Below are 24,508 nucleotides of genomic sequence, written 5' to 3' on the forward strand. Positions count from 1 at the left end.
ACATAATATTGTGTGGGCCTTGCAAACGCAGTCAAAATCCAGTAAAAGAACCTGGAGCGAAAGGGGTTGCTTTAGTGAAAATGGCTGGGAGTGAATCAGTTAATGGATATCGGATTGAAGTGAATTGAACTGAACTCTTGTAAATTGAAATCGAATCGAGCCCTACTTTTAAGGTTAACATTGTGTGACATCACAAAACTACGGAAGCGTATTGCATTCACTTGAAAAAAAACAACTAAATGAGACATGTCCATTAAATGTTTACCGTCCATGAAAGTCCAAAATACACAATTCCCACTAGATTAGGGAACTTGACAAATGTCCATATATCCAATGAGTGCCCGTCGTCTCTTCACAGGAACGTGCTGCATCATCTCCTTGTGCACATGCGTGGCCGGAATCAACTTTGAGTTAACCCGCTACCCTCGCAACATGTACGGCCTTCCCGAGGACATTAGCCATGGCTACGGCTGGTCCATGTTTTGTGCCTGGGGCGGCCTGGGCCTTACTCTGCTGGCCGGCTTCCTCTGCACCTTGGCCCCCTCCCTCAGCACGCCGGCCCGCACGGCCACCCACAAGCCGAGGCACGAGAACGGAACCGTGTGACGGCCACTCACGAACTCCACTCTTCAAAACTCGGATCTTCGTCTTTTTGTCTCATCACCATGTCACCGCGCACTCAACATCGCCATCCCTCTCAGTGTTCATTGTGCCTGAGTTGTGATAGCACACATTCTGGAACAAACAAGCGATTGACTTCTTGAACCCGCCCTAAAGGACCTCCATGGACACCACGAGTGCAACCTAACGTCTTTGGCTCTCATAGCACAAGGTTTTTTGATGTTGTCTTTTTGGACATGCTGACTTTACGGCAATCTGAAGGTGACTGTTTTACAATGGTGCTCTCTTCAATCCGTTTGCTACGCTCACTCCTACAGCCGCACACCAGACAGACACCAGCTTTTCCACACGTTCATTTTCTGCTGATGAATCACGAGAGAATTCATCCAAACAGAGCAAATCACATCAAATGAGGCCAGAACATCCCGTCAGCCTTGCTCTTTTCACTAGATGCAGTGTGCTGGTTTTGTTTGCAATGGAAAGAAAAAAAATAATCTGGCAACGAGTGCCCATTGCTTCGTGTTAGTGTAGCACAATGACATCCAACATTAGCCCTGACCATGGTAGATGTTTGCGTTCTCTGCTGGATGGATCAAGTACGACAGCATATTAGGGTCACGTATATATATTTTTTCTTTTCAGAGGGGAGGTAATATTCTGAGAAAAAAACTTGCAAATTTGCGAGTTTATAAAGTGGCAAATTTGCAAGAAAAAATAACTCTTACGAGAAATACACGTAGCGCACTACTCGGATGTTTGTGCCAATACTTTTCGGTTGGGTTTTTAAATAAGGAGATAGTAAATTTGTAAATACAGTAGTAGTAGTAAATAGTAAATCTTGATAGTAAATCTCGCAAATTTGCCACTTTATAAAGTGGCAAATTTGCATTAGTTTTATTCTCGGATTATTACTCCCCCCTTTCAGTGGTGTAGTTGTCCCCGGAGAAGTGGGTATACTCTCAATTGTCACATTTTTTTTTGTAGTCCAGAAAAACATCCTCTTTTAGAAACGGTGACATGTAAGAATTAAAAATCCGTCATTTGTACTTGCTCACAATAATAAAATTATCATGCTTTGTAAGAGCAGTTTGATAACACAAGCAGCCTGAAATTATGTAAAATGTATTTATCATGAGGCAAACAGAGTATATGTTAGAAAACAAATTACAATATTTAATGAACAATGAACAAAAATAGTGAAAAACAATCTGGTTTTCAATCTTAAACTATTTGTCCCCATTTTTGTGTTTTAATTTACCGTTACTAGTACCAGCCTATAGCTACAATAAAACTTAACTAGAGCATGTAGTTAGTGTGTAACCGGCAGCTTCCACCCTGCGAATCGAACCAAAATATGAGGTCAAATCAGTTCACCTGAGCTAGATTTTTGGGTCACCATTGTGGCTCGGGGGGCCATTTGAAGGATTGTTTTCCTCAAAATGACCCTCCCTACTCGGGCTCTGATTGGCTCATCGGTCCTCATGCCAAAAGTTAGCCAATCTAATCAGGGGGAACCAGCCAATTAGAGGCAGAGTAGAGTAGGCCAAGGCTGAACGGTGTGCATCTCGGGGGATTTAGAAATAGGTATACTCCATATACCCTGGACTACACCACTGCCCCCCCTGAATAAAAAACAACAACAAAAAAAAAAAAAAAAATAAATATATATATATATATATATATACGTGGCCCTAATACTTCGTAATCAAGTGTGGGCAGCACAAAAAAATAAATAAAAATATACACGACTAAATTTGCATCAAAAAGCAACACATTTGATCGTCTTTTCAAAGATTTGTGTATGTACAATTGCATCTCTATGTAGACTAAGATACATCGTTTATGTAAATTAGATTTTCAATAAGGTTGTTTATATCCGTGTGTTGAAACAATAATTCCTGATGGTACGGAAGTGCGGGCTCAGCAGGATCGTGTTCAAGATTTGCGCTCGAGGGATGAATCCATTATAGGATTTAGCAACATGAAGGCATTTTTACTTGTTGTTTTTTGATGAGGAAGAAGTGAAATGCATAACTGCTGAGCTAAGATTTAATGCTGCTGCGCTCTTACAGCTCTTGAGTTGTTTGCTGACAGCTGACAAGAGATAAATGAGAAAGTCGACTGCAGAGTAAAATTCAGTCGCTGCGGTGTTTACACTCACAATTGGTACTGGTTTTAGGAAGAAAAGAAGAGCAGTATTGTTTTAGTATTGACACACACACAAAATCTAAAACATAGGCCAATGTCCTTAATTCTGCCTTGACTCAACAGGATGATGCTGAAATAAGCAGCAAAATTTCGCTGAAATTCAACTTTCAATGTTTTGTTGCACATCTAATGAGTCATCAGATGCTGAACTATCAGCAGATTTTATTCTACCACTTCATCAAGCATAATTCAGTTGTCTGAATGAAATTGCATCAATTTGATGACAGGCTTCCAAACTTTCAATTCAAGCACCTGTTTATAAATTCATTCCTGATGCCCAAATTTACCAATAGACACAATAACATTGTCGTCAACAGTGCTTAATAAATGCCACCGCCATCGTCAGCATCGTTTTCATGTATTCTGCGTGCTCATTGAGCCGTTTAACCAGCCTGGGCAGAAAAGAGGAATTTCAAACTGAATTCAGCTTTTTATATCCTACCTTGAATCAGCTCACTGAACTTATGTGAGAAGTCAAAAATTATTCAAGCATATGACCAAACTGCTTCTCTGTTAAGGAATGCTAGTAAATCTAGATAGGCCTAATGTAAAAAAAAAAAGAAAAAGAAAAGAAAAAAAGTGATTTACTATTCTTGTTTTTAAATCAAACTTTAAATTAATTATAATAATCCTGGTCAGCATCAAAAAAGGATGTGCAAACAAAGTAGTGAACAACATTTTTGGGCAGTTTTGGATGATTTGGTCCAAATATCATTAATTTTTCTGTATTGACCTTTTGCAAGTGACGTCACCGCCCTCATTGGAGCGCCCCCTATGGGACGCCGGACGGCAAAAGAACCACTTGCCTGTATTGTAACCATTGAATCTCGTACAGCGTAAAGTCCTTTATCTAATCGATTATCTTATAAAATGGTCATATCTTGCTGTGCGGTCGGTTGTACAGATAGACAAGGGAGTAAACTAAATATTGTTAAATATTATTATATATAAAAGACGTTGATTGATAGCAGCAATCAACAGAAAGGACTAGCAGCCCACAAAGTATTCACGGATTTGTAGCGATCATTTTTTTGCGAGGTTAGCAGATAAATGTTCATACATTTTACTAGTAAACGTACACTAATAACAAAGGTGTCAAATTACGTGTTTCAAATCACATTAAGGAGCCAGATAGTTAGCATCTACTCCAACTGCGCGTACACACAGCTTAGTTTTAAAATGTATAAATAAAATATTGTTCCCCGGTGTGAGCGTATCATCTCGTCCCAGAGACCGCCAGCGACTAGCGTTTAAATCAGCTCCAGTGTAAGGAGGAGAGCCGGTTAGACACCGGCATTGACTATATAATGATATAGGTCGTGCGCTGTGAATTTCGGCAAAGTCTGTGATTTGATTAACTTGGTAAAAACAGCAGGCGACAGAAGGTAAGGGCTGTTTTCAAACTAGCGATCTCCAACTTAAGTAAATATCGCACTCTATGAGTCCCGACTAAATGTGCCACTTCGACTGACAGGCGAACTTTGGTTGAAGTAGTAGATTCCATGGATTAATTGGCAATAATAACTTTTCATTTGTAAAATAGCCGTCGCTAAGTCACTAAGTCGCTCCGGGTCACGTCCACTTCCATTCAACAATCATTTCCTTCCGCCGTCCGTCATAGGGTAGTCATGTGATCACATGACGTTGGTGCAATTGGTCAATAGACTCCCAATTTATTTATTTATTTATTTTTTGTAATTTCACACTTTTTGGAAAAAGAACAAGAAAGTTTTTTTTATTTTTACAAAAATCTTATTTTTGGCATATTTAAGGCATATTAAAGCAGTGAAGAGAGTGAAGATTACTTGCATTTACATGACATGCAATAATGAAGATAACAGATCACTTTGTTACTTACTTTATTACGACTTCACTTACTCAAGAGGTCGACTTCAAAATAGGCTCTGATCAGTTATTTACTCTCAAGGTGATTTTACGCTAGTGTTTCTCAAATTTTGCAGAAAATATTTTGTGCAGTTTTATTTTTGATTTCACGTCTTTTTTAAATTAAAATAAAACTATATACTTACCACATACATATGTGCAAAGCCCTTTAACGCTAAAATAGACCTTAAGCAACTAAACCTCACCAAGTCTAGGATGCAAATGAAAGATTGTACACTGAGCCTTGTTGAGGCTACAAGCAGTAGATGATAAGCTTACCTTTAGCTAGTCCTTGAACGCTCCTGATAAACATTCACCTGTTTCAAAGCCACTGGTTGCGAGGAACAATGATGAAAAAAAAATTATAATATATAAATATACTTGCAGCCAAGTGAGGTGAAATATCCTCTAATAGATGCATTATGTTCTATGAATCCCTTGGCAGTTCAGGTCTTGTTCTTGGAACCTAGTTTAAAAGTCAGTAGTGTGCTACTTAGTAGCCTACCAAAACAACCCCAAAAATAATCATAAAAAAAAAATAGCACATTGCGTGTAACAGTAAAAGTTATTGTTATTGTCATCATTGTCATGTCATTCTTGTTAATTTTCAGTTTCATTTTGATGCAGACCAGGATGTCCGATACCACTTTATTTTTCAGACCAATACCAGTATGAGTACTCAACTGTTGAGTAGTCATCGATACCAAGTACAGATACCACTAGTACTTTTGTTAAATACAATTATCTCCTCCCAAAAACAATGTCAGATTATTTTAAAGAGAAACTTTTATGTCCTATTTTTCCTTAAAATTGCAAGCAATGAATGGCAATTTTCAATTTTTCACATTTCTAGACATGCGAGTGCCGATAACGTCAAATAAGGCCAGCTATCGGTACTCGTCCCTTGTAATAATTATATTTCAGCTGTAAAACTCTAATTCTGATTAAATAGTGTATACATATTAACCATTACATAAACATAAAAAAGTTCAATTTGAGTGCTGTTAATTTAGGGCAATTGTGGCATAAACCTGAGTGGCAGCCCATTTAAATTTGATTTGAAGACCTGTACATAATGAAACATATAAACTCGTGAAAATGTGTGCCCACTTGATGGCTGGACAAAAGGTGACCCAAAACTCATTTGAGAAAACTATTTTAATGTCAGAAACATGCAACTAAATATCTTCTTTTTTTTCTTAATTTTTTTTTTATAAAAGGTCCAAAATGATCAACTAGTTTCCGATTTTTCTCGCACGAGGATGGAATGGCAGAGCAGGCTGTATACAGTATTTGAATAAGAACGAGGTTCTGTAGCTTATTTCTTGTGGGCCAGATTTTTTGTTTTGCCTTTTGATCACCAAAACATCAAAGTTTTACATTTTAGTGAGGTGAGGCACAAGAAATGTTCTCAGCTATGTCCGCTAACTTTCTTATTAAAAAAAAAAAGGTGTTATGATGTGTGTCGACAACACTATGTGTGATGTTCAAGTCCTTTCCACGTTACCAAAACACTACAAGAGGTTCAATGTTAACTGAAGCATGATTGAAAAGTGTTTCTTCAGTGTCTTGTTGAATCTTTGCACATTGCTGGCTCTGTTCAAGGTTGGAAAGTGTTTGCAAGGTCACACAGGGCATCGAAACAGATACAAGCATGTGATGCACACTATAATGTGTCTTTTACAAACATTCTGGGTTTATACCACATTGTGTATTTATGGGAAGTTAGTTCAACCTTTTATTGTGAAAATATAATGGCAGTGACAAGGGAGTGAGTGTGAACACTTTTTACTTTTATGAAGATCGCCACCCAAACTAATATGAGTAAGGACTAAATAGTAATGTGAACATGTAGACATAATAGAAGCAATATTAGACACGTATTTTTTTTGTTGTACTTTTGTGGTAAAAGTATGATGCCCTCTTTTTCTTTTTATCTGATGTGCTACAACTTCATATTAGATGAAGACTATTAAGCACAATTTTGTGTCCCCTTTATCAGATTGTTGCATTTGATGCATATACAATAAATGACAGCACACTCTGGAATTTTAGCACAGTATTATGACTATCAGGTTTTTTTTTAAATGCAAAATATCATGTAGGCTACTCACCTGCAAGTTAAAAGACTGCTGAGTCAGCTGTTGATTTCAGCGCAGTGTTATAATGATTTCAAATAGAATACATATCCTCTCAATATTCAACTGCAGTGGAAAGGTTGCCATTTAAAGCGGCACTTGTTTCAGTAGCACAGCTATTATTTTTTACATTTTTACCAATGCAATTCACTGCAGAAACTTTGTGGCGACTGAAAAGACATAACAGACATGCATGATATCATTGCCGTTCATTTCAATATTAAACTGTCAATTTTCTTTATTTATTTTACTGAAATAAAAGACGTATTTGCCAGCTTTCTGGTTTCCATTGTTTGGTATGCTTCAAGATTGCAGAAATCTAGTATCATGCGTGATGATGATCTTTTTTCTTTCTTTCCTTTTTTTTTGCATCACATTGGCATTTTGTCACTGAGCGAATGGTGCCATCTAGAGGGAGAAACTGATTATGTGTTTTTGGATTTTTAGCATGATGGCTGATTTGAATAATGAACAAATCAAACGGCACAAATGAAGTTTAAGTGCAAGATATACACACAAATGGTTTTATATAACATGTGTTTACATATTATTAAATGTTAATGTCCAAACATAAAATGTGCACGACTTCCTTTGGACACTACGTCACTTAACATCCAAACAGATTGATGAAATAACACATACTTGGGTATTTGATATTCAAATAAACACAAAAATCTAAATACTGTTGTACATACCCCCTGTAAATGTAACCCCAATAAACCAATCAATAAACCTGCGATGATGTGAACAAATATAAATTAACAACAATGGCAGGTAAGTACAACAAAAAGGGCACGTTGGATAATAGTATGGAGAGCGATCTACTTCTTTCCACGGTAATGTGCGTTGACCACCATATAGTTGTCAGGTGACACGTTGAAATTGAGGGGCTTGACTTTGTCCCGACAGCTCCTGATTTCAGATCTGCCCACCGGTCCTCCTCTGCAGGGGTCGTGTTTCTGTAGGTAGTTTAAAAAAGTCTCCCAGCCTCCACCCACTCGCACCATCACGTGACGCTCATTCAGCATCTGTGACATAAAAAATACGTAGGGAATGTCTTATTACCGCAATATTTATAACACACACACACACTCGCCAATCTAATATTTACAAGCTTCCCTTGCATATGAAGTTGTCGCCATGAAAGCCAAATGATAGCTTTGTCAAAATCTCATTAAACCAAATGAAAGAGCACCTCGTGCCACCAGCTGAGCTCACACGACAGACTAATCCATATATGAGCATGCATGCGCACACCAGCAGTGACGCACGAAGCTTCATCCGCACACAAACCACGTAAGGTGCACTATTTTCAATAAAACCCGCACCCAGCCTTGGTGCGTGCGGGCAGCTGTTGCAGAAAGGCCCTCTGTCTCGGATTCAACACATCCTTCACAGACAAGAAGCCCTAGCGATGAAAACCAACTGCTGCCATGGCAACTACTGCCACAATATGAGGCCAAGACAAAAATTAAAGGGGGATTGAGATGAATCCATTGCACACCCACAACTCCCAGGAGACATTAACATTCCCAGGAGGCCTTGCAAAGCGGGCCATTGTCCTGTCAGCAGTGGCCCACCCCCCTCCTTGGTTTATCGCCAATAAACCCTTCATTAAGGAAGCATTAAGAATGTGATCACACGAGCAGATATGCCTCCAACCCCTCCTTCCCTCATGTTTGGAGCAGCGTGCCACACGTATGGGATGAAAAATCAATGGCACGCGCTCAGACTTAAGCAGCCGTGGAGGGAAGCCGAGCTAGACGCGCTCTATCTCAGCTGACATCCTCCAGATTAAAATGTTAAGGTTGACAGAGGTCAAGTCTGACATTCTCACTCAACCATTTTTCTGACTTACAGCCAGTGGATGCCATTTACACTGTTGCTCTTTCACAGCACAATAATAGCCTTTGTTTGATTTTATTTATATATATATATATACAGTATATATATATATATATATACACAGTATATCTTCCGTCAGCCTGCTCCAGGCCAGCTGTGGCAACTGAAGTAGCTTACCGCCACCACAGTGTGAAAGTGTGAGTGCATGAATAATGTATCCACTGTAAAGCGTCTTTATCTGGTGCATAATTATTATTATTATTATTATTAATCTCTTGATCTGAAACCCAAATGTCTTCAGTATACAACAAAAGAAAATGAATTGATCTTGCCATTCCAACACTTTTGGACGGGACTGTAATTTTAAAATCTTAAGTGATTATTATCGTTGATAACAGCCTGATTGAAATAAATACAACTAACACACATGGGTCAAAGAAATACTTTTTGCATTCCTTTGGCGGGAATAGCAATTCCAGGCTAGGGAGAAGATGACGTTTTCCATAAAGCTTAAGGAAAGGTGCCATGAAGGTAAAGCAATTTGACTTTCCCAAGAGACCCTATTACAGTACTGTACGTACATTGAATGCGTATTTTCCCCCCCACCCATTTTGTGGCGGCTCCTGGAGGCCATGATGCTTTTAGCATTTGAATATGTTGACTAATGTGCTTTGTGGACTTGGAGAAGGCCTTTGACCGTGTCCCTCGGGGAATCCTGTGGGGGGTGCTTCCGAAGTACGGGGTACGGAGCCTCCTTATACGGGCTGTTTGGTCCCTGTGCGACCAATGTCAGAGTTTGGTCCGCATTGCCGGCAGTAAGTCAAATTCGTTTCTAGTGAGGACTGGACTCCGGCAAGGTTGCCCTTTGTCACAGACTCTGTTCATAACTTTTATAGACAGAATTTCTAGGCGCAGCCGAGGCGTTGAGGGGGTCCGGTTTGGTGGCCTCAACATTGCATCTCTGCTTTTTGCAGATTGCTGTTGGCTTCTTTAAGCTGTGATCTCCAACTCTCGCTGGAGCGGTTCGCAGCCGAGTGTGAAGCGGTTGGGATGAAAATCAGCACCTCCAAATCCGAGACCATGGTTCTCAGTCGGAAAAGGGTGGAGTGCCCTCTCCGGGTCGGGGAGGAGATGCTGCCCCAAGTGGAGGAGTTCATCTTGGGGTCTTGTTCATGAGTGAAGGTAGGTTGGCGTGGGAGATTGACGGGCGGATCGGTGCAGCGTCTGCAGTGATGCGGACTCTGTATCGGTCCGTTGTGGTAAAGAAGGAGCTGAGCCGAAAGGCAAAGCTCTCGATTTACGGGTCGATCTACGTTCCTACTCTCACCTATGGTCACGAGTTGTGGGTCGTGACCCAAAGAACAAGATCGCGGATACAAGTGGCCGAAATGAGTTTCCTCCGCAGGGTGTCCGGGCTCTCCCTTAAAGATAGGGTGAGAAGCTCGGTCATCCGGGAGGGACTCAGTGTCGAGCCGCTACTCCTCTGCGTTGAGAGGAACCGGTTGAGGAGGCTCGGGCATCTGGTTCCGATGCCTCCTGGACGCCTCCTTGGAGAGGTGTTCTGGGCATGTCCCACCGGCGGGAGGCCCCGGGGACGACCCAGGACACGCTGGGGAGACTATGTCTCTCGTCTGGCCTGGGAACACCTTGGGATCTCGTCGGTGGAGCTGGTTGAAGTGGCTGGGGAAAATCTGGGCTTCCCTGCTAAAGCTGCTGCACCCGCGACCCGACCCCGGATAAGTGGTAGATGATTGATGGATGAATGGACTAATGAGCAATCCAGCTCTGCGTCTGTGAATTTTAGTAACCAAACAAGGCTTCTTCGGAATCTGTATTTATCTGGATCTATTATGGCTGACTTTTATTAACAGATATGAAACAATCTCATATAGGAAAAAATTGATACGTGCGTGCGTGTTTTTTTTTTTTTTTTTTTTTAATGAAATGTTGAGAATTCTCACATGGGCCGCTTTATTTGTGGGTCGGCAATAAAGCTCCTTCCCCCTGCACAGTGTGCTATGTCTGCATCCTATAAAGCATCTTCTGCATTCCCCTGAGTACTCCCTGTTCGGACCACTGACTCATCTTGTCCTGCTGAAAAATTCATGTGGGCTCACATGACAGAGAAGGGATTTAAGCAACTGCCAGTAGGAGTCAGACTTGAGCCAAATCCACAGCTTGTGAGACTACAGTGGGCCCTAATCAAATGTACAGTAATAGAAACGATCCGTTTGTGGGCATCTCAACATTATTGGACGACTCGTCATGTGAAATTAAAATCAGACTTGGAATGCTTAAGTTTTCCTTCAGTGCCACCTTGAGGTTGACATTCATCATTTTGGGGAAAATGCTATGAAATGTGAAGAAATGAAAAGTCAAGTTTTCCTTGGGGTGAAGAATAAATGTTTACTTTATTTGTTTATTACGCCATGTCAAAGGTCATTCAAGCATAAAGAAAGAGAGAGCTGAGGTCATATCTGCCATAAAGCTCAGCCCAAAATGTAAAGTGTGATACTGCTCAATGACTCAAACTCTTTCATCTGTCCTTAGGTTTTCTTATTAGCAGATGTGATAGACAAAGAATGATCTTGTGCGTGTCTTTCGTCCCACTGACATAGTCCGACAGTGTCCTTGGCTACGCAGCGTAAAGAGCCTAATTGGGAGCCGAGAAGAAAGGAAAGCTTTCGTCTTTTTCAACAGCAAAGAATGGCTGAGCACTTCATGGCCGCCATTGATTGAATAGTCCCCCAAGGAAATGGACAGGATGGGGAGGGCTGAAAGTTTACACATGAGGAGGGGCCGTCATGCTCAATCGCTCATTAACAAGCTGTCCGATTAAACCCCTCGCTAATGACTTTGTCTTGCAAATCTATAATATGTCTTGTTTGAAAGGTGTGGCCACACTTGGGGTCAACATGGTGTTTGGTAATTGAGGTTTATGGTATGTTTCTTTCTACACTTGGTGGCAGCTGTGCAACACAAGGTGGAGTCAGGGTCATGCAGAAGTCCAGCAGCACTACGTTTATGTTGTCAAAAGCTACGATTAGTTTTTCAAATAATGTTGGATTTGGGGTATTTTTAATGGTGAAAATTAAGATAATAAAAGAACTCTGGCTCGATGAATTTGAGAAACTTTCTAGCCCAAAAAAAAAAAGGTCCATAAAAGCATAATGGTGTGGCAACATAATGAAGAAAGTATTTTCTAGGAAGAAAAAAAAATCTGCCTCTCAACTGAATTTCTGCCATTAGATGTATCTCTATTTTTTTTTTTTTTAAACTGAGGCTGACAGCATTGATTACCAATTCAACGTGCTGGTCAGTGCGACTTTCAATAAGATTAACAAAGCACTAAATGGGTTTCCACTGGTGACCAATTAGCCACTGCAGTTGTGCACACTTGTGAGTTAAGTGCAGTAACCTTATGGCGCCCTAAGATTAATTTGTTTTGGGGCCCCTCCCCCCAATGATTAACTATAAGTGATAGTGTTACACTTGGATATGGGATTTTAATGGTTTTGTCACCACTTTATTACTATTATTAGAGGTGTTAAAATGAGTGCGTTAAATTTGAGTTAATTTAAAGTTCCTTTAACACCAATATATATATTTTTTTAACGCACGATTAATGAACGCCGCTTACTTGGAAAGCCTATGCTGGGGGAATTCCAGTCGCAACGCAGCAGACACGTCCACGTCAAAATTTTGCAGTAATAAATGTAATGATAATGCATATATTTGTGGAGACTGGGGTCAAGTTGTATTTTACAAATTTAAAAATGTGCAGAATTTCACAAGTTACTTCGTGTTAAAGATTCGATTCGAGTTCTTAATATGAAAAGAAAAATGCAATGAGCTGTCACCAACGTCTTACAAATGCAATGATCCCATCTAGTGGCACAAAAATGACCTCAACACAAATCAATATCGCACTTGTTTTTTTACAGTAGGAGTAAATCTTTTTAATTTTAACAAAAAAAATATATATATTGTTATGAAATTGCTGTATCAATGACTACAAGATGCAGCCATATTCCTATTAGTTGAACATTTTTCTCACTTTTATGTTAACATGAGTATGAAAATTTATATTTTATTGTACATTTTATTGCACATTTAGAACAGATTATTCTAAATATATATATATATTTACTAAAAGGTTAAGTATGGTCAAATTACAAAACATAATGTCTTCTTTGACTTTTTCTCAACAGCATTGGGTCAATAATAAAGGCTACCATAAGAGCAAACTAATTAGATCATGTACACACATCAGTATCCATAAGCATCAGCATAGCTTTCACCTGAGGCTTAATATGTACTTTCCTTACATAAAATCTTCCAAAATTAAATGTTTTTTTCTTCTTCTTGCTATCACATGTGAGGGTGGAACCATCAAATAGTTTGATGGATCTTAGCAGGAGTGAAATAAATCATCCAGTATACAATGAGACGTCTTCCCCTGGACTCCCAAGGGGGCTGCCATTTGAACTGCACACAACACAACATATCTTGGCAAAATCTACCTGAAAGCGGCACGTTTGTTTGAACTCTTAGCTGAAGGTCTGTGTACTGAATAAAATCATTGTCAGCCCAGTCTTATCCAGACCATTCGTTGCCAAGCAACCCTGACTCCCAGAAGGCCTTTTTCTTGAGCCTTTGTATTGAAACATACAGGTGGTGAATGACTCAGGGAGGCTGAAAGGCACTAACATCTCTATCCCAGATAAAGGCAAATAAGTCAGTGATTCAACTTGCTGACACAAAGATGGATTCATTACATTTACTGAAATCATATTATGCTTACACCTAAAACAGATATACGTTAGGGTGAACAGTTTCATATTAGTATACCAAATGTTTGGCATAAAATGACATTGATTAATTGATTAAGTAATTTCAATTCTTACCATTAGCCTGTCTTACCTAGTATAGCTTATGATGATGATTATCAATCAGAATCAATCTAAAAACAAAACTAAAATCAATTGTCGACATTGTAAAACAGTTACATCGAAACAAAATTACAAACTCAATTAAAATTGCATATGCAATACACACAAAAAAAATGTAAACACAAATGTCCAAGCATTGTGTCTAAAGATAAATGATTGCTTTAGCCCTTGTAGAAACAATATTTACAATACTAGGTCTGTAGTGAGTATCTCAACTGACTGTCCTTCAAAAGTTTTGTCTTGACTTAGGCCACACCTATTTCGGGTCATCAAATTAGCCATATTAAATCTTAATTACTCTGATTTCAAATGAAAATGACACACTTCCTGTGCTGTGCCTACCCTTTCCGTTGACAATTACAATTGAATTTCTCAGTATTTATAGAAGTGTTGGAGATTTTATACATTTTTCTGTTTTAGTGTTTTAAACGATTGCAATTGAGTCATAGTTACTTATGGAGATGGACAACTGACAAAATGGGGAAATAACAACCATTTTCTACATTCTTTGATCATGATTCGGGTCATGGGTAGCTGGAGCCTATCCCAGCTGAGGCCAACTACATCTCTGGATTGGTTGAAATTCAATCACAGGGCAAGTTAAGACAAACAACCAATCACATTTTATAGCATCACTAAATGGGAACTAAATGCATGGACTACCTGCATAAACTACTGGCCAATTAGGCTCAGTGGTTTACCGTCAACAAGCAAGGCTTTCGGTGTTGCCTTCTGTGCTGACAGTAAATTCTCAAGCGCAAAGGCTCATACTGTATTTAGTACTTACACCATAAATAGTTTCATTCTTGTCCAATCCATTTTTTATGCGTTGCCATGTCAACGAAATCTGCCCCGGGCCTTCAAAATCAGTTTGCCTGACTGATGTAAAAACTATATTAGCAAAGGGACTGTTTCTTTAATTAACTAGTCAAACCAGATTTCAAATTAGCCTAAAGGGCCAACTAGCTCGCCCAGCATAACGTTAGAATTTTTCCATCCTCTGAATGTCTGACTGGCTGGTCAGAGAAGCCAAGTTTGATGATCAAAAGACGTCTGCAGACATTAATACTTTTCATAATTTGCATCGATGATAATTATGAACGTAACTGAATCAAATTGTTCCATTTGGAAATATATCAAGACATGTATCGAAGTGTCTTTTATTGGAGTTAAATATCTTAGAAAGAAATGCCACTTCTACAGTACTGACACGATGTGTGTAAACAAAAAAGCCATTGTATTGTACCCTCGTGAACTGAGCCGTACCATATTGAATCAAATCTGAGTTGAACCGAATGGAATTGTTCCACATTTAATTCGAACCACATGTAGGTAAGCAGTATATCATTATAGAAAAATATTGATTCTGAACTTGTGCAGGTGATGTATGTGGCACAGTTTTGTGCTGTTATATTGCGTTTTTGTACACTATTATGGTTTCTATAATTGCAACATATGAAGGAAGCAGGAAGCAGTTAACCATAGTATGTTCAAAAAGCTTACTTGAGTTCGAGTCAGGGACACATGGTGGTCATGATTTAAAAAAAAAAAGTGGTTGTGGGCAAGTCAACTACATTAAGGAATATTAATTAGGTTAGCTGACAGTGAGTGGGTGTTATGCATTGCTCACTGAATGTGACTTTTTAGTGTTGCATAAGTAAATAAAAAAATAAATATAGGTCTAGAAAGAAATTCAATGCTTACCCGTATATAAAGAACTTTTTCCCCCACACGATAACAGCTTTTTGGCTGCTTTTCAACAGGGAACCTGTTTGGACAGCTGCAGGGTGGATTTTCAATCATGTTTCTCACCTGATAGAGGTCAGACACACACAGGGTGTTAATGTAGTGCAGTCATGCAACACAGCCAATGTAAGCAAGCTCAAATAAGACGTTCCATCAATGAGGCGTACAGTGTCATCCAAAATGTTGCTGGTGCCGGTGCTCTTTCGGATGGATTTGCTGGAGTGACGGGTCAGGTTTGGTGGCCGGGAGGATGTGGGCGGTCTGGTTGCAGTGGCCACCTGCGTTTGGCTTTTTGAGGCTACAGATGTGTCAGTGGAGCACAAAGAGGTTTGTGTTGAAGCTGTGGTTGTGCAGAGTTTTGGGGCTGAGAGGAAGGACTGCAGTGGGGAGAGACATGTGGGCACTGAGTCTTCAGTAGCTGATGGAAGATCAGACGTGAGGGGCGTGCTGTGGGCTTTCGAGAGGCAGATGGAGCTTGGAGTGAGGGGCACTGGTGGAGAGTGTGGGGGCGGGGTTGGGGGCTTGCTTGAATGTGATAGTGAGAGAAGCTCCGGGTTTGGAAAAAAGGAGAAAGGTAGCGGGGACAATAGAGAAGTACTTCCTCCCTCCTCCCTCTCTATCTCTCTCTCCAACTTCACCAGGCCTGGAGGCTCAACTCCATACCTGAAAAGGAAAAAATATGGCAATAATCATGAGGTCATTCAAAATAATAATATTTAGAAATACTGTATCATAACAGAATGCTGTTGCTTTACAGCAGGGTGCCGTTTGCGGCCCGCCATTCATTTTTCAGCGGCCGTTGACATAACAAAAGATAAATAAATAAAGGTCAAATTTGGGGTAGGCAGATTGTGAGTGAGGTTGTCAATAAAAAAAGGTGCCACTATTACTTTAAAAATGGTTCATAAATATTTCTAAATAATCAGCGATACGACCAAAATAATTACATTTCTCTTTGAAATACTGATGAATGGAGATTATTATTTTAGAAGGAAAAATAGTTTCTTCCAATTTCTGCACTGTCAATATCCGTTTTTATAAAAATATCACATGAACAACCCTCAAGTAACTGTTGTAACAATGCAAGTAATCAATGTAAGTAATCAAGTAATAAATCAGGTAACAGTGCTGTTATGCATTTATTAAATTAAGTAGAAAATTCAATATATAAATGCTTACGATTACTTTTAGTATGCTTAAAATAAGTAAAGTGGCTCCTTGCATCCTTTCATTTCTCTGTATGCAGTCTTCAAACAAAAAAGTTTGCACACCCCTTCTTTACAGTTATGGCATTGAACAATGTAAATATTCATGAAAACAATCATGAATAAACAGCTTATACAAACATTTCCCAGTAATTAAATAGCATCTGAATCCTGCTTCACATACTTGACTATTTTGTTTATTCAGTAGTTACACTACCCCTTTTCACACTTTTAGTCACTGTGTTGTATTGTCACTTTATACAAAGTAGGAGCTTTATTTTGTCTGGAGCATTTACCTGGCGGCCATGCGTCCCAGCGCCATCAGGCACAGGCACACCTCCCGGGGTTGCTTATGGAGGACTTCACACAGCACATGTACACAACACAAACAAAGAGGGTGGATGGATTGAGACAGAGATAAAAACAAAATAAATGCAATATAGCTTTGGCAAAAAATGCTTCCAGAGATAAATGTGTTTATGACAAAGGGTGCATATTTTGTGAAGTGCTCTGTCCGTCTCTTGTTATTCATCTCTATCTTTTGAGGCTGAGCTGGAATTCCTGTGGCCTTTGAATGCGCATCTGAGGGCATGAGGGCATGAATGCTTCATCTCCTTCCGCTAGTCCACATCAAACAGAATGCCTACCTGCACCCAACAAAGCCAACAGCAGCATGAAGAAGGCAATTAAGTCTTCCTCAGTGCACACGCAAAAAAACCTACTGTTCAAAAACAATCTCGTTGATCTAGGTTACGAGAAAAGAATCATGTGTAAACAACCAACAACAACCATAGCATGACCTTTTTTGATGCTATAGCAGAGCATCTAGAGCAGGAATTGGACACAAAGGGAAGGCAAAGCATTCATCATATAAACCTTAATTGCACTCATGAAGTCAGCAAAGTGGGGCCTGCCAGTATTATTACTTTACTCGTCGCACATTATCACATTGTCATTGTCACAAACTTGCCACCATGTATGGGTACATCAATGTGGGAAAAGAAGCCACGCATAGAGATGAGTTCAAGATACCTTGGTTAACAGATTATCAGTATAAATGTGGTTAAAAGGAATACAAATTTTATTACCAAGAAGAAGAAACAATTTCCCCGGTCAGAGGTCACCACAGCAAGTCATTCATAAAATATGTTTGGTACAGTTTTTACACCAGATCTCTGTGTCCAAAGTCAGCAGTGTTACCACTGAGCTATTTTATTTCAACTTCAATACACAAGCCTGTGCAAAATGGCAAGCAGGTTCAATTCTTTAGATCACCCAAATCCAATCTGGTGGGTCAAAATAATTAATCCCATCCTTGGGTAAATGTAACCCAATCTGTGTGCATCAATAACAAGAATAGCCCAAATAATGTTAATCAAGCAGACACTTGGAATTATGGACTACATTTACTAGCATTAATGATGAAAGGTAAATTGACTGCATTTTCTATCTCTCTCTTCTTTTTTTTTGCCTAATTAATACTAATACAAAAGTCATAGTATAATTTACAATGGAAGCAAAGCAGTTTATTTGCACACTGTGAACTCAAAAGCTTGCTCAAAGATAATTGTAAATAACCAGGAATCTTGTATTAATAATATTAATAAGAATAATAAATTGTATTTGTAGCAACTTTATATTTGACATCAAACCTCAAAGTGCTACAGTGAGTAAACATAACACATAACAAGACCAATGTATCAAAACCAAATAAAAAAAACACTATAAATAAGATAAAACAATCATTATTGCTAAATCCACCATTAGCTCACCCAAATCCTCAGATTCGAAAAGGTGGGCCCTGTCGATGCCAATCTTGCGGCACCAGTAGAGGAAGTTAGCGGTGTTGTCTCTGGCAAAAAATGAACCTGAAGTTGCATCAGCTCGCCAGTGGATCACTCTCCTGGTAAAGGACTGCACACAGTACACACAGAATCACATAAGCAGAACGCACATAAAAAAAAGAAGAAAAAAAAAGAAGTCATATTGTGTTGATTGTTTGTATTATTGTGGGGCAAATGATAGTATGTCAAAGAATAGTAGATCATATTTGTTTTGCCATTTTATGTGCCTACAGCATGTTGTATTTTGCATCATTGTACTTTCTATACTTGTTTCTGATGAAAAGGGTAATAAATAATGATTTGGTTCTGTTACAGCACCTTTCCCTTACTACTGTGGCTCATTTTTTCCTGGAGAAACTGGGCCAATTGACAAAGAACAACGCCATTGTCCAGTCGGTCCATTAGAGTGTCAGCGGTGACATCCACACCTACACACAAACACACACACACATAAAGTAATAATACAGGTACTCCTTTCCTTTGTTGAGTTTTTTTTTTGAGAGGGATAGAGAGAGAGAGAGAGAGTGAGAGAGAGAGAGAGAGAGAGAGAGAGAGAGAGAGAGAGAGAGCAGCCCTTCCAATACATAGTGATTTTAGGCTTGTTTTCTGACAGTGTTTTAGCAGATTTACTAACGGCTACTTTTAGATCCAAATGTATAAACCTGCACAGTAAATTCTGTAGAGTAAATTTGACTCTAATTAGAGTGGGCCCAAATAGACTCCGTTTTAGAGTAATATTCACACTTGAAAGAGTGTGAAATAAAAAAGTGGAAAAATAAATAAATACAAGTCACTCAAGGGTTGAGGAACAAACTCATAACCTTCAGCTTGGGAGACAGCCGATTTACTCCTTGAGACACACAGCTCTTGCTGTGTGTTAGCATATTGCTTGTGTCAGCTGGAATCTTCCTAACTCCAAGACACAAAACAAGAGGTTTTTGGTCTCCTCTTGGATAAAAGCAAAAAGTAGGAGGGGCATAGCTCAGGTGGTAGTGTAGCAGTCTCCTACGCTGAAGGTCGTGAGTTCGTTCATCAACCCTTGAGTGACTTTTACTTATTTAATTTTTTTTATTTCACTCTCTTCCAAGTGTAAATATTAGCCTACTCTAAAACTGAGTCTATTCGGCCCCACTCTAAAGAGAGTGAAATTTACTCTACAGAATTTGCTTTGTGGTGATGTTAATGTAACCAGTGTAGTTTAAACCCTGCTGCTGAGCTTATATGTGGGGCTGTCCCTTTAAGAGCTGCTGGATCTTGTCTGCTCGTCTGGCATCAGTGTCAACTAGACCCAGCTGTGGTGCTCTTGATTGAGTGAGAATGTCCCTTTTAAAAGCCCACTGCCCCCTTGCTTGTTCTGTCCTGCTCCACTGCAGTTGGTGCACGCGGGCCTTGCTGTGGCTTGCCTTACTTGAGGGTCGTTTCAAACATTTGAACTACTCTACAAGAGGAAATGTTTTAACTATTTGAACTACTTAAGAAGCGACTGTTAAGACAATTATACATTGATTCTGCTCTTGGGCGAGTTGCTCGAGCCTCATTTGTTTAGTGTTGTTTTGTGTTGCTTATTTATGTGTGTTCAGATTCACTTTCAACATTCCCTGCCCGGACTTTTGCTTTGCCCTCCTGACGTCGCTCTGCTTATCGGTGAGTCGGGCTCAGCCTGTTTAACTGGGGTGATTTCAAACCCTGTTGCGCAACAATATTGATTACCGCTTAGCATTGAGCTAACTGATCTTAAGCGCACTTTACTCTAGAAAAAGTGACTTTTTAGTGGAAGTTAATAAAGTGTGATGCATTGTTCACTTTACTCTTACAGTATGAACTTAATGAAATGTCTGTTTCTATTTGATTGCTACTCATTTTCACATTAGCTGCTGGTTTCTTTTTTTTGCTTTTTTTTTAAAATTTTATTCTGTAACTCATGTTTGTTAATTTGAACATATCAAATCACAATGCCTAACTGGTTTGATTACTCATATCTATGATTTAAAAATGATTGCATTTTTTTTGGCCTTGTATTAGGTCAGGTTTCCCCGCCCTGGAGAAATTGATGCCTGGTTTGGAAATTTTGAACATTAGAACACTATCTACCCCCCATATTGTTTATTTACAGCAAAATGCATCTCAAGTCTTTCTAAATACCTGTGATAATTATCATTATTGTAAATGCAATAATATATTCATTATTATTGTAAATGCCACATGGTATGTGATTTGCGAGTTCAATAAATTATTGAAAACTGATTGTGTTGTCTTATTATTCACACCACGAGGCTCCATAGCCGGACCTATTCTGTGTGTCTTTTTGAACATCTTGGCAGTAATCAGACCTAACCGCACTAGCGTTACATTAACGCAAGAACTTGAGTCAGGTGCACTTGTTTCCCTGGTGCTTGGTGTTATTTTCTTGTGAAAGTTGAATTAACCAAAACAAATGGGATGGACCAAGCGAGCGTAGAATAATTTTCAGTGATTCTGACTTGGCTGATGAGATTCGGTCGAAGTTTGGAATGAAATGGCTTACTTTTATTTACAAAGGAAGGATGCTTTTAGCTTGCTAGGGTCAATAAATAATAAAAAAAAAATCTCACCCATGATGGTGTTGAGCCAAAGAGCCAGGTCTTCTTTCATAGGCAGCAAGCTGGCATCATGGCGGTACGGTAACCACTGGTTGTAATTCTGAGGACTGGCAAGACCTGGCCCGCAGTGGCGATACTTCTGGCTGAGGAGACAGCTCATCCCCAACCCGGTCAGCTGGCTCAGAGGACTCTCAACGTTCCTGTTCATTGATTCCACTTCACCATCCATGCTTCTGCTCTGATCAGCTTTGACAAATCCTACAAAGGAAACTTTTTAGTTTTATTCTATTGCTGACACATCACGACCAAGCATTTTGGGAAATATGCCTTGCTCTTGGGTACTTTAGCGATGGTCAAGATTTTGTAATGTGTTTACATGAGTTACCCTTAATCTTTCAACAAAGTGGTTGAATTAGAATATAAGTTAGGGGTGGGTGATGACCAAGGTTATTTTAGTTAATGGAAAAACTACTAATATGCTTTTAAAAAAACACATTTTATTTGTGCAAAAATGTCCTTGAACTTATTTAAGTTCATTTGTAAATAGTTAAATGTTTGTCTAATTTGTTTGCACTTTCTATTTGAGTTTATAGTCGAGTTTATAAATAAAAGTGTATTTTATACAACAAACATTTGATATAGTGCAAATTTTTCACATTAGTAATTCATATTGCGCATAGTTTTAAATTGTTGTTGGTAATATATTTAAGCGACAAAAAATCTAAAGAGCCATTTAGGAGCCGAAAGAGCCGGCTCTTTTTAGTGAGCTGAACCAAAAGAACCGGTTCCCTAAAAAGAATTCCCATCACTACAATTTGCCACTGACTTCTGAAGGTTTATGTTTTCTTTGTATTTGCTAAGTAAATGTGCTTTATTTTGTTTAGTTACAATTAGACTTCGCAGGGTGAACACTACCTGGCCTGTTTTTATTTCCATTTCATTCCATTACGGTTGCTATATTTTCACTTTGTTTACATTTCAATCGTGGTAAAAAGGTGTCTTAAATATTGTGCTGCAATAAAAGTTCTATTATTCCAAAAAAACAATCACAAATCTATTGTTCAGTAATTATTGCCAATATCGTCACAGCAAATTTCTTTGAAATATTGTGATATAATTTTTAGGCCATATCACCCATCCCTATTTTATATATATAATATATATATATATATATATATATATATATATATATATAATTATTGAACATCCCTAAATGTAAGAATAAGGTCTTTAGCTGCAATGCTTAGCTACTCTGCTGGCGCCGGTGCATGGCTCATTTGTCAAGTTCCCAGAGAAGCCTCCATCATAAATCTCAGCCCCATGCAGAGACACGCTCTGTCTACTGCGAATACTCACTGCTAAGCACACGGAATCGGGACAAAAACACACTGCAGGTTTGTTGACATACGGTGACAAAGGCCATCCGGGTCCTTTGTGTGTGTGTCTTTTTTTTTTTTAAGTCAAATTTGGAACCACTTTTTAGATATCTAAATTTGAATAATCATATTGAAGCACACCTTGCAGCATCACATCTGCTTTTATGACATTTGTAGCTCAAACCAGCATCACTACATGATCAAATAGGAAGATAAACAATGCACACAAGAACAGTGTCAGGAAATTCCAACTGAACAGCGAGCATCCTTGCGTGTGTGTGCAAAGTAGACTAAATTCACACACACTATAACACAAACGTGAAGATGTAGGCAGTGGCTGTGTAGCATGAACGTTGTGAAAGACCCCTTTTGTAAACAGACGGTGCAGACTTGGGACAGACGCGGGGTATGGGAAGGGCCGTCGTGCCAAGTCGGAGGCTGCTTTATTGGTTGACCAGCGCGCCATGAGAGCTTGTGTCTCTAACAAAACATCCAGGTGCGAAAATCACACCTGTACTCCAGGATTACTCTGCTGGGAAGGGATGGCAAAGGTCACTCAATGGCCTGTCTTTGAGACACTAGCAGCCTTTATGCTCCAGCAAAGCTCAAGGTGCATGTCTGTAAAGACAACACACATGGGCACTGGCACACATACACACACATGTATTGGTTTTTCTATTGCAGCTTATTTTGCATATTGTATACTTGAGCTTGAGTGACATTTCCTGAACTTTAATTGTGCTTTCAGTCCAAGCACCAGTCATGAAAAAGAAGCAGCTGCAATTACAATATGGAGGACCAAAACTGCCAAAATTCAAAATAAATAAATTATTAAATAAATAAATGACTAAAAGTGAAAAAAAATAAAATTGGAAAAAACATAAATATAAATAAAGAATTAAAAAAAAATATATATATATATATATATAGGTAAAAATAGACAAAATAAAAACGCGGAAATAATAATAATAATAATAATAATAATAATAAAATAAAAAAATACAAATATATAAATATAATTAAATATCAATCAATCAATAAAAACGCTCTGCTCTCACAATTCTTACAACAAGTGACTTGAGTTGAGTTGAGGTGACAGTGGACAAGATAGTCGTCCATTGCTGGAGCTCTCCAATGCAAGCCGGCGAGACTTGCTTCGCCGAGCCACTCACTCGACCAATGAAAGTCAGTTTGCAACGGCGGAGTCCAACCCAAGACACGCTTAGGACCGCCCCCTCATTTCAATAACATTTCATCCTGGCAGGGCGTCTGAGCATGAAATAAACAAATGTGAGAGCAGAGCATTTTTAGTTGTTGATTGATATTTAATTGTATTTATACATTTATTTTTGTATTTATTTTGACATTTATTTTTTGAATCTCATTTAAAAAAAAAATTAACTTATAAATATATATATATATATATATATATATATATATATATATATAGTGGAACCTCGGAGTTTGAACGTCTCAGAACTCGTACAATTCGGGCTTCAATCCAAAAATCTGAGTGAAAAATGCCTCGGAGTTTGAACTCATTTTCGGAGTTCGAACACCCAAGCAAAGCAAGCTAAGCCGAACATACCTTGAAAACAGGTAGCCGAGGGAAGCCGAGGGAAGCCGAGGGAAGCCGAGGGAAGCCGAGGGAAGCCGAGGGAAGCCGAGGGAAGCCGAGGGAAGCCGAGGGAAGCCAAGCAATGCTGAATGCTCACGTTGCGGTAGTTGAGATGATGCATTGCTCATTTCCAATCAGATCGTGAATACTCCCATACTCACGAGTGCATTTTGATTTTTCCTCGACAGTATTCTTCGCCATGGTCCCAAAGAAAGACAACAATGTCAGTGGCAGCAAAGAAAAACATACAGTGCTACAAACCACAGTGGAATTAGGAAGGAGATTATCGCGCAGTTGTAACTACCGTGACTACTTCTGTAAATACTGGCCCGAGGACACCCCTTAGGTGTTCAACAACGTGCCTGACGTTAAACAACGCACACAAGGACCGCTTAGTAGTCTAAAAATATGCCCAATGTAAAATACACAAACTCAGCGCTGAACTAAAGCAAGTATTAACATAGCATTTATCATCCACTGATGCCATCACAC

The 24,508-nt window shown here is 39.1% G+C and overlaps 2 protein-coding genes across 2 annotated transcripts in view; one reads left to right on the forward strand and one right to left on the reverse strand.

Annotated features, from left to right (window-relative positions):
- tmem276b (transmembrane protein 276b) overlaps positions 1-7,129 on the forward strand; it is a 20,557-nt gene extending 13,428 nt beyond the window's left edge. The window contains exon 4 of the mRNA XM_077564234.1: positions 359-7,129. Coding sequence (XP_077420360.1) covers positions 359-606 — 248 coding nt within the window. The 3' untranslated portion in view covers positions 607-7,129. The remainder of the gene's footprint in view (positions 1-358) is intronic.
- On the reverse strand, positions 7,014-24,255 carry gas2b (growth arrest-specific 2b). The gene is made up of 8 exons (XM_077564235.1): positions 23,987-24,255; positions 21,035-21,280; positions 18,762-18,871; positions 18,372-18,513; positions 16,896-16,959; positions 15,562-16,057; positions 15,353-15,460; positions 7,014-7,879 (listed from the first exon to the last, which is right to left on the reverse strand). The coding sequence occupies exons 1-8, from the start codon at positions 24,135-24,137 to the stop codon at positions 7,673-7,675; spliced, it is 1,524 nt and encodes a 507-aa protein (XP_077420361.1). The 5' UTR covers positions 24,138-24,255; the 3' UTR covers positions 7,014-7,672.
- Positions 24,256-24,508: the final 253 nt, after the last annotated feature.

The sequence above is a fragment of the Vanacampus margaritifer genome, chromosome 4 (assembly GCF_051991255.1).
Source record: "Vanacampus margaritifer isolate UIUO_Vmar chromosome 4, RoL_Vmar_1.0, whole genome shotgun sequence".
NCBI classification, from domain to species: Eukaryota; Metazoa; Chordata; class Actinopteri; order Syngnathiformes; family Syngnathidae; genus Vanacampus; species Vanacampus margaritifer.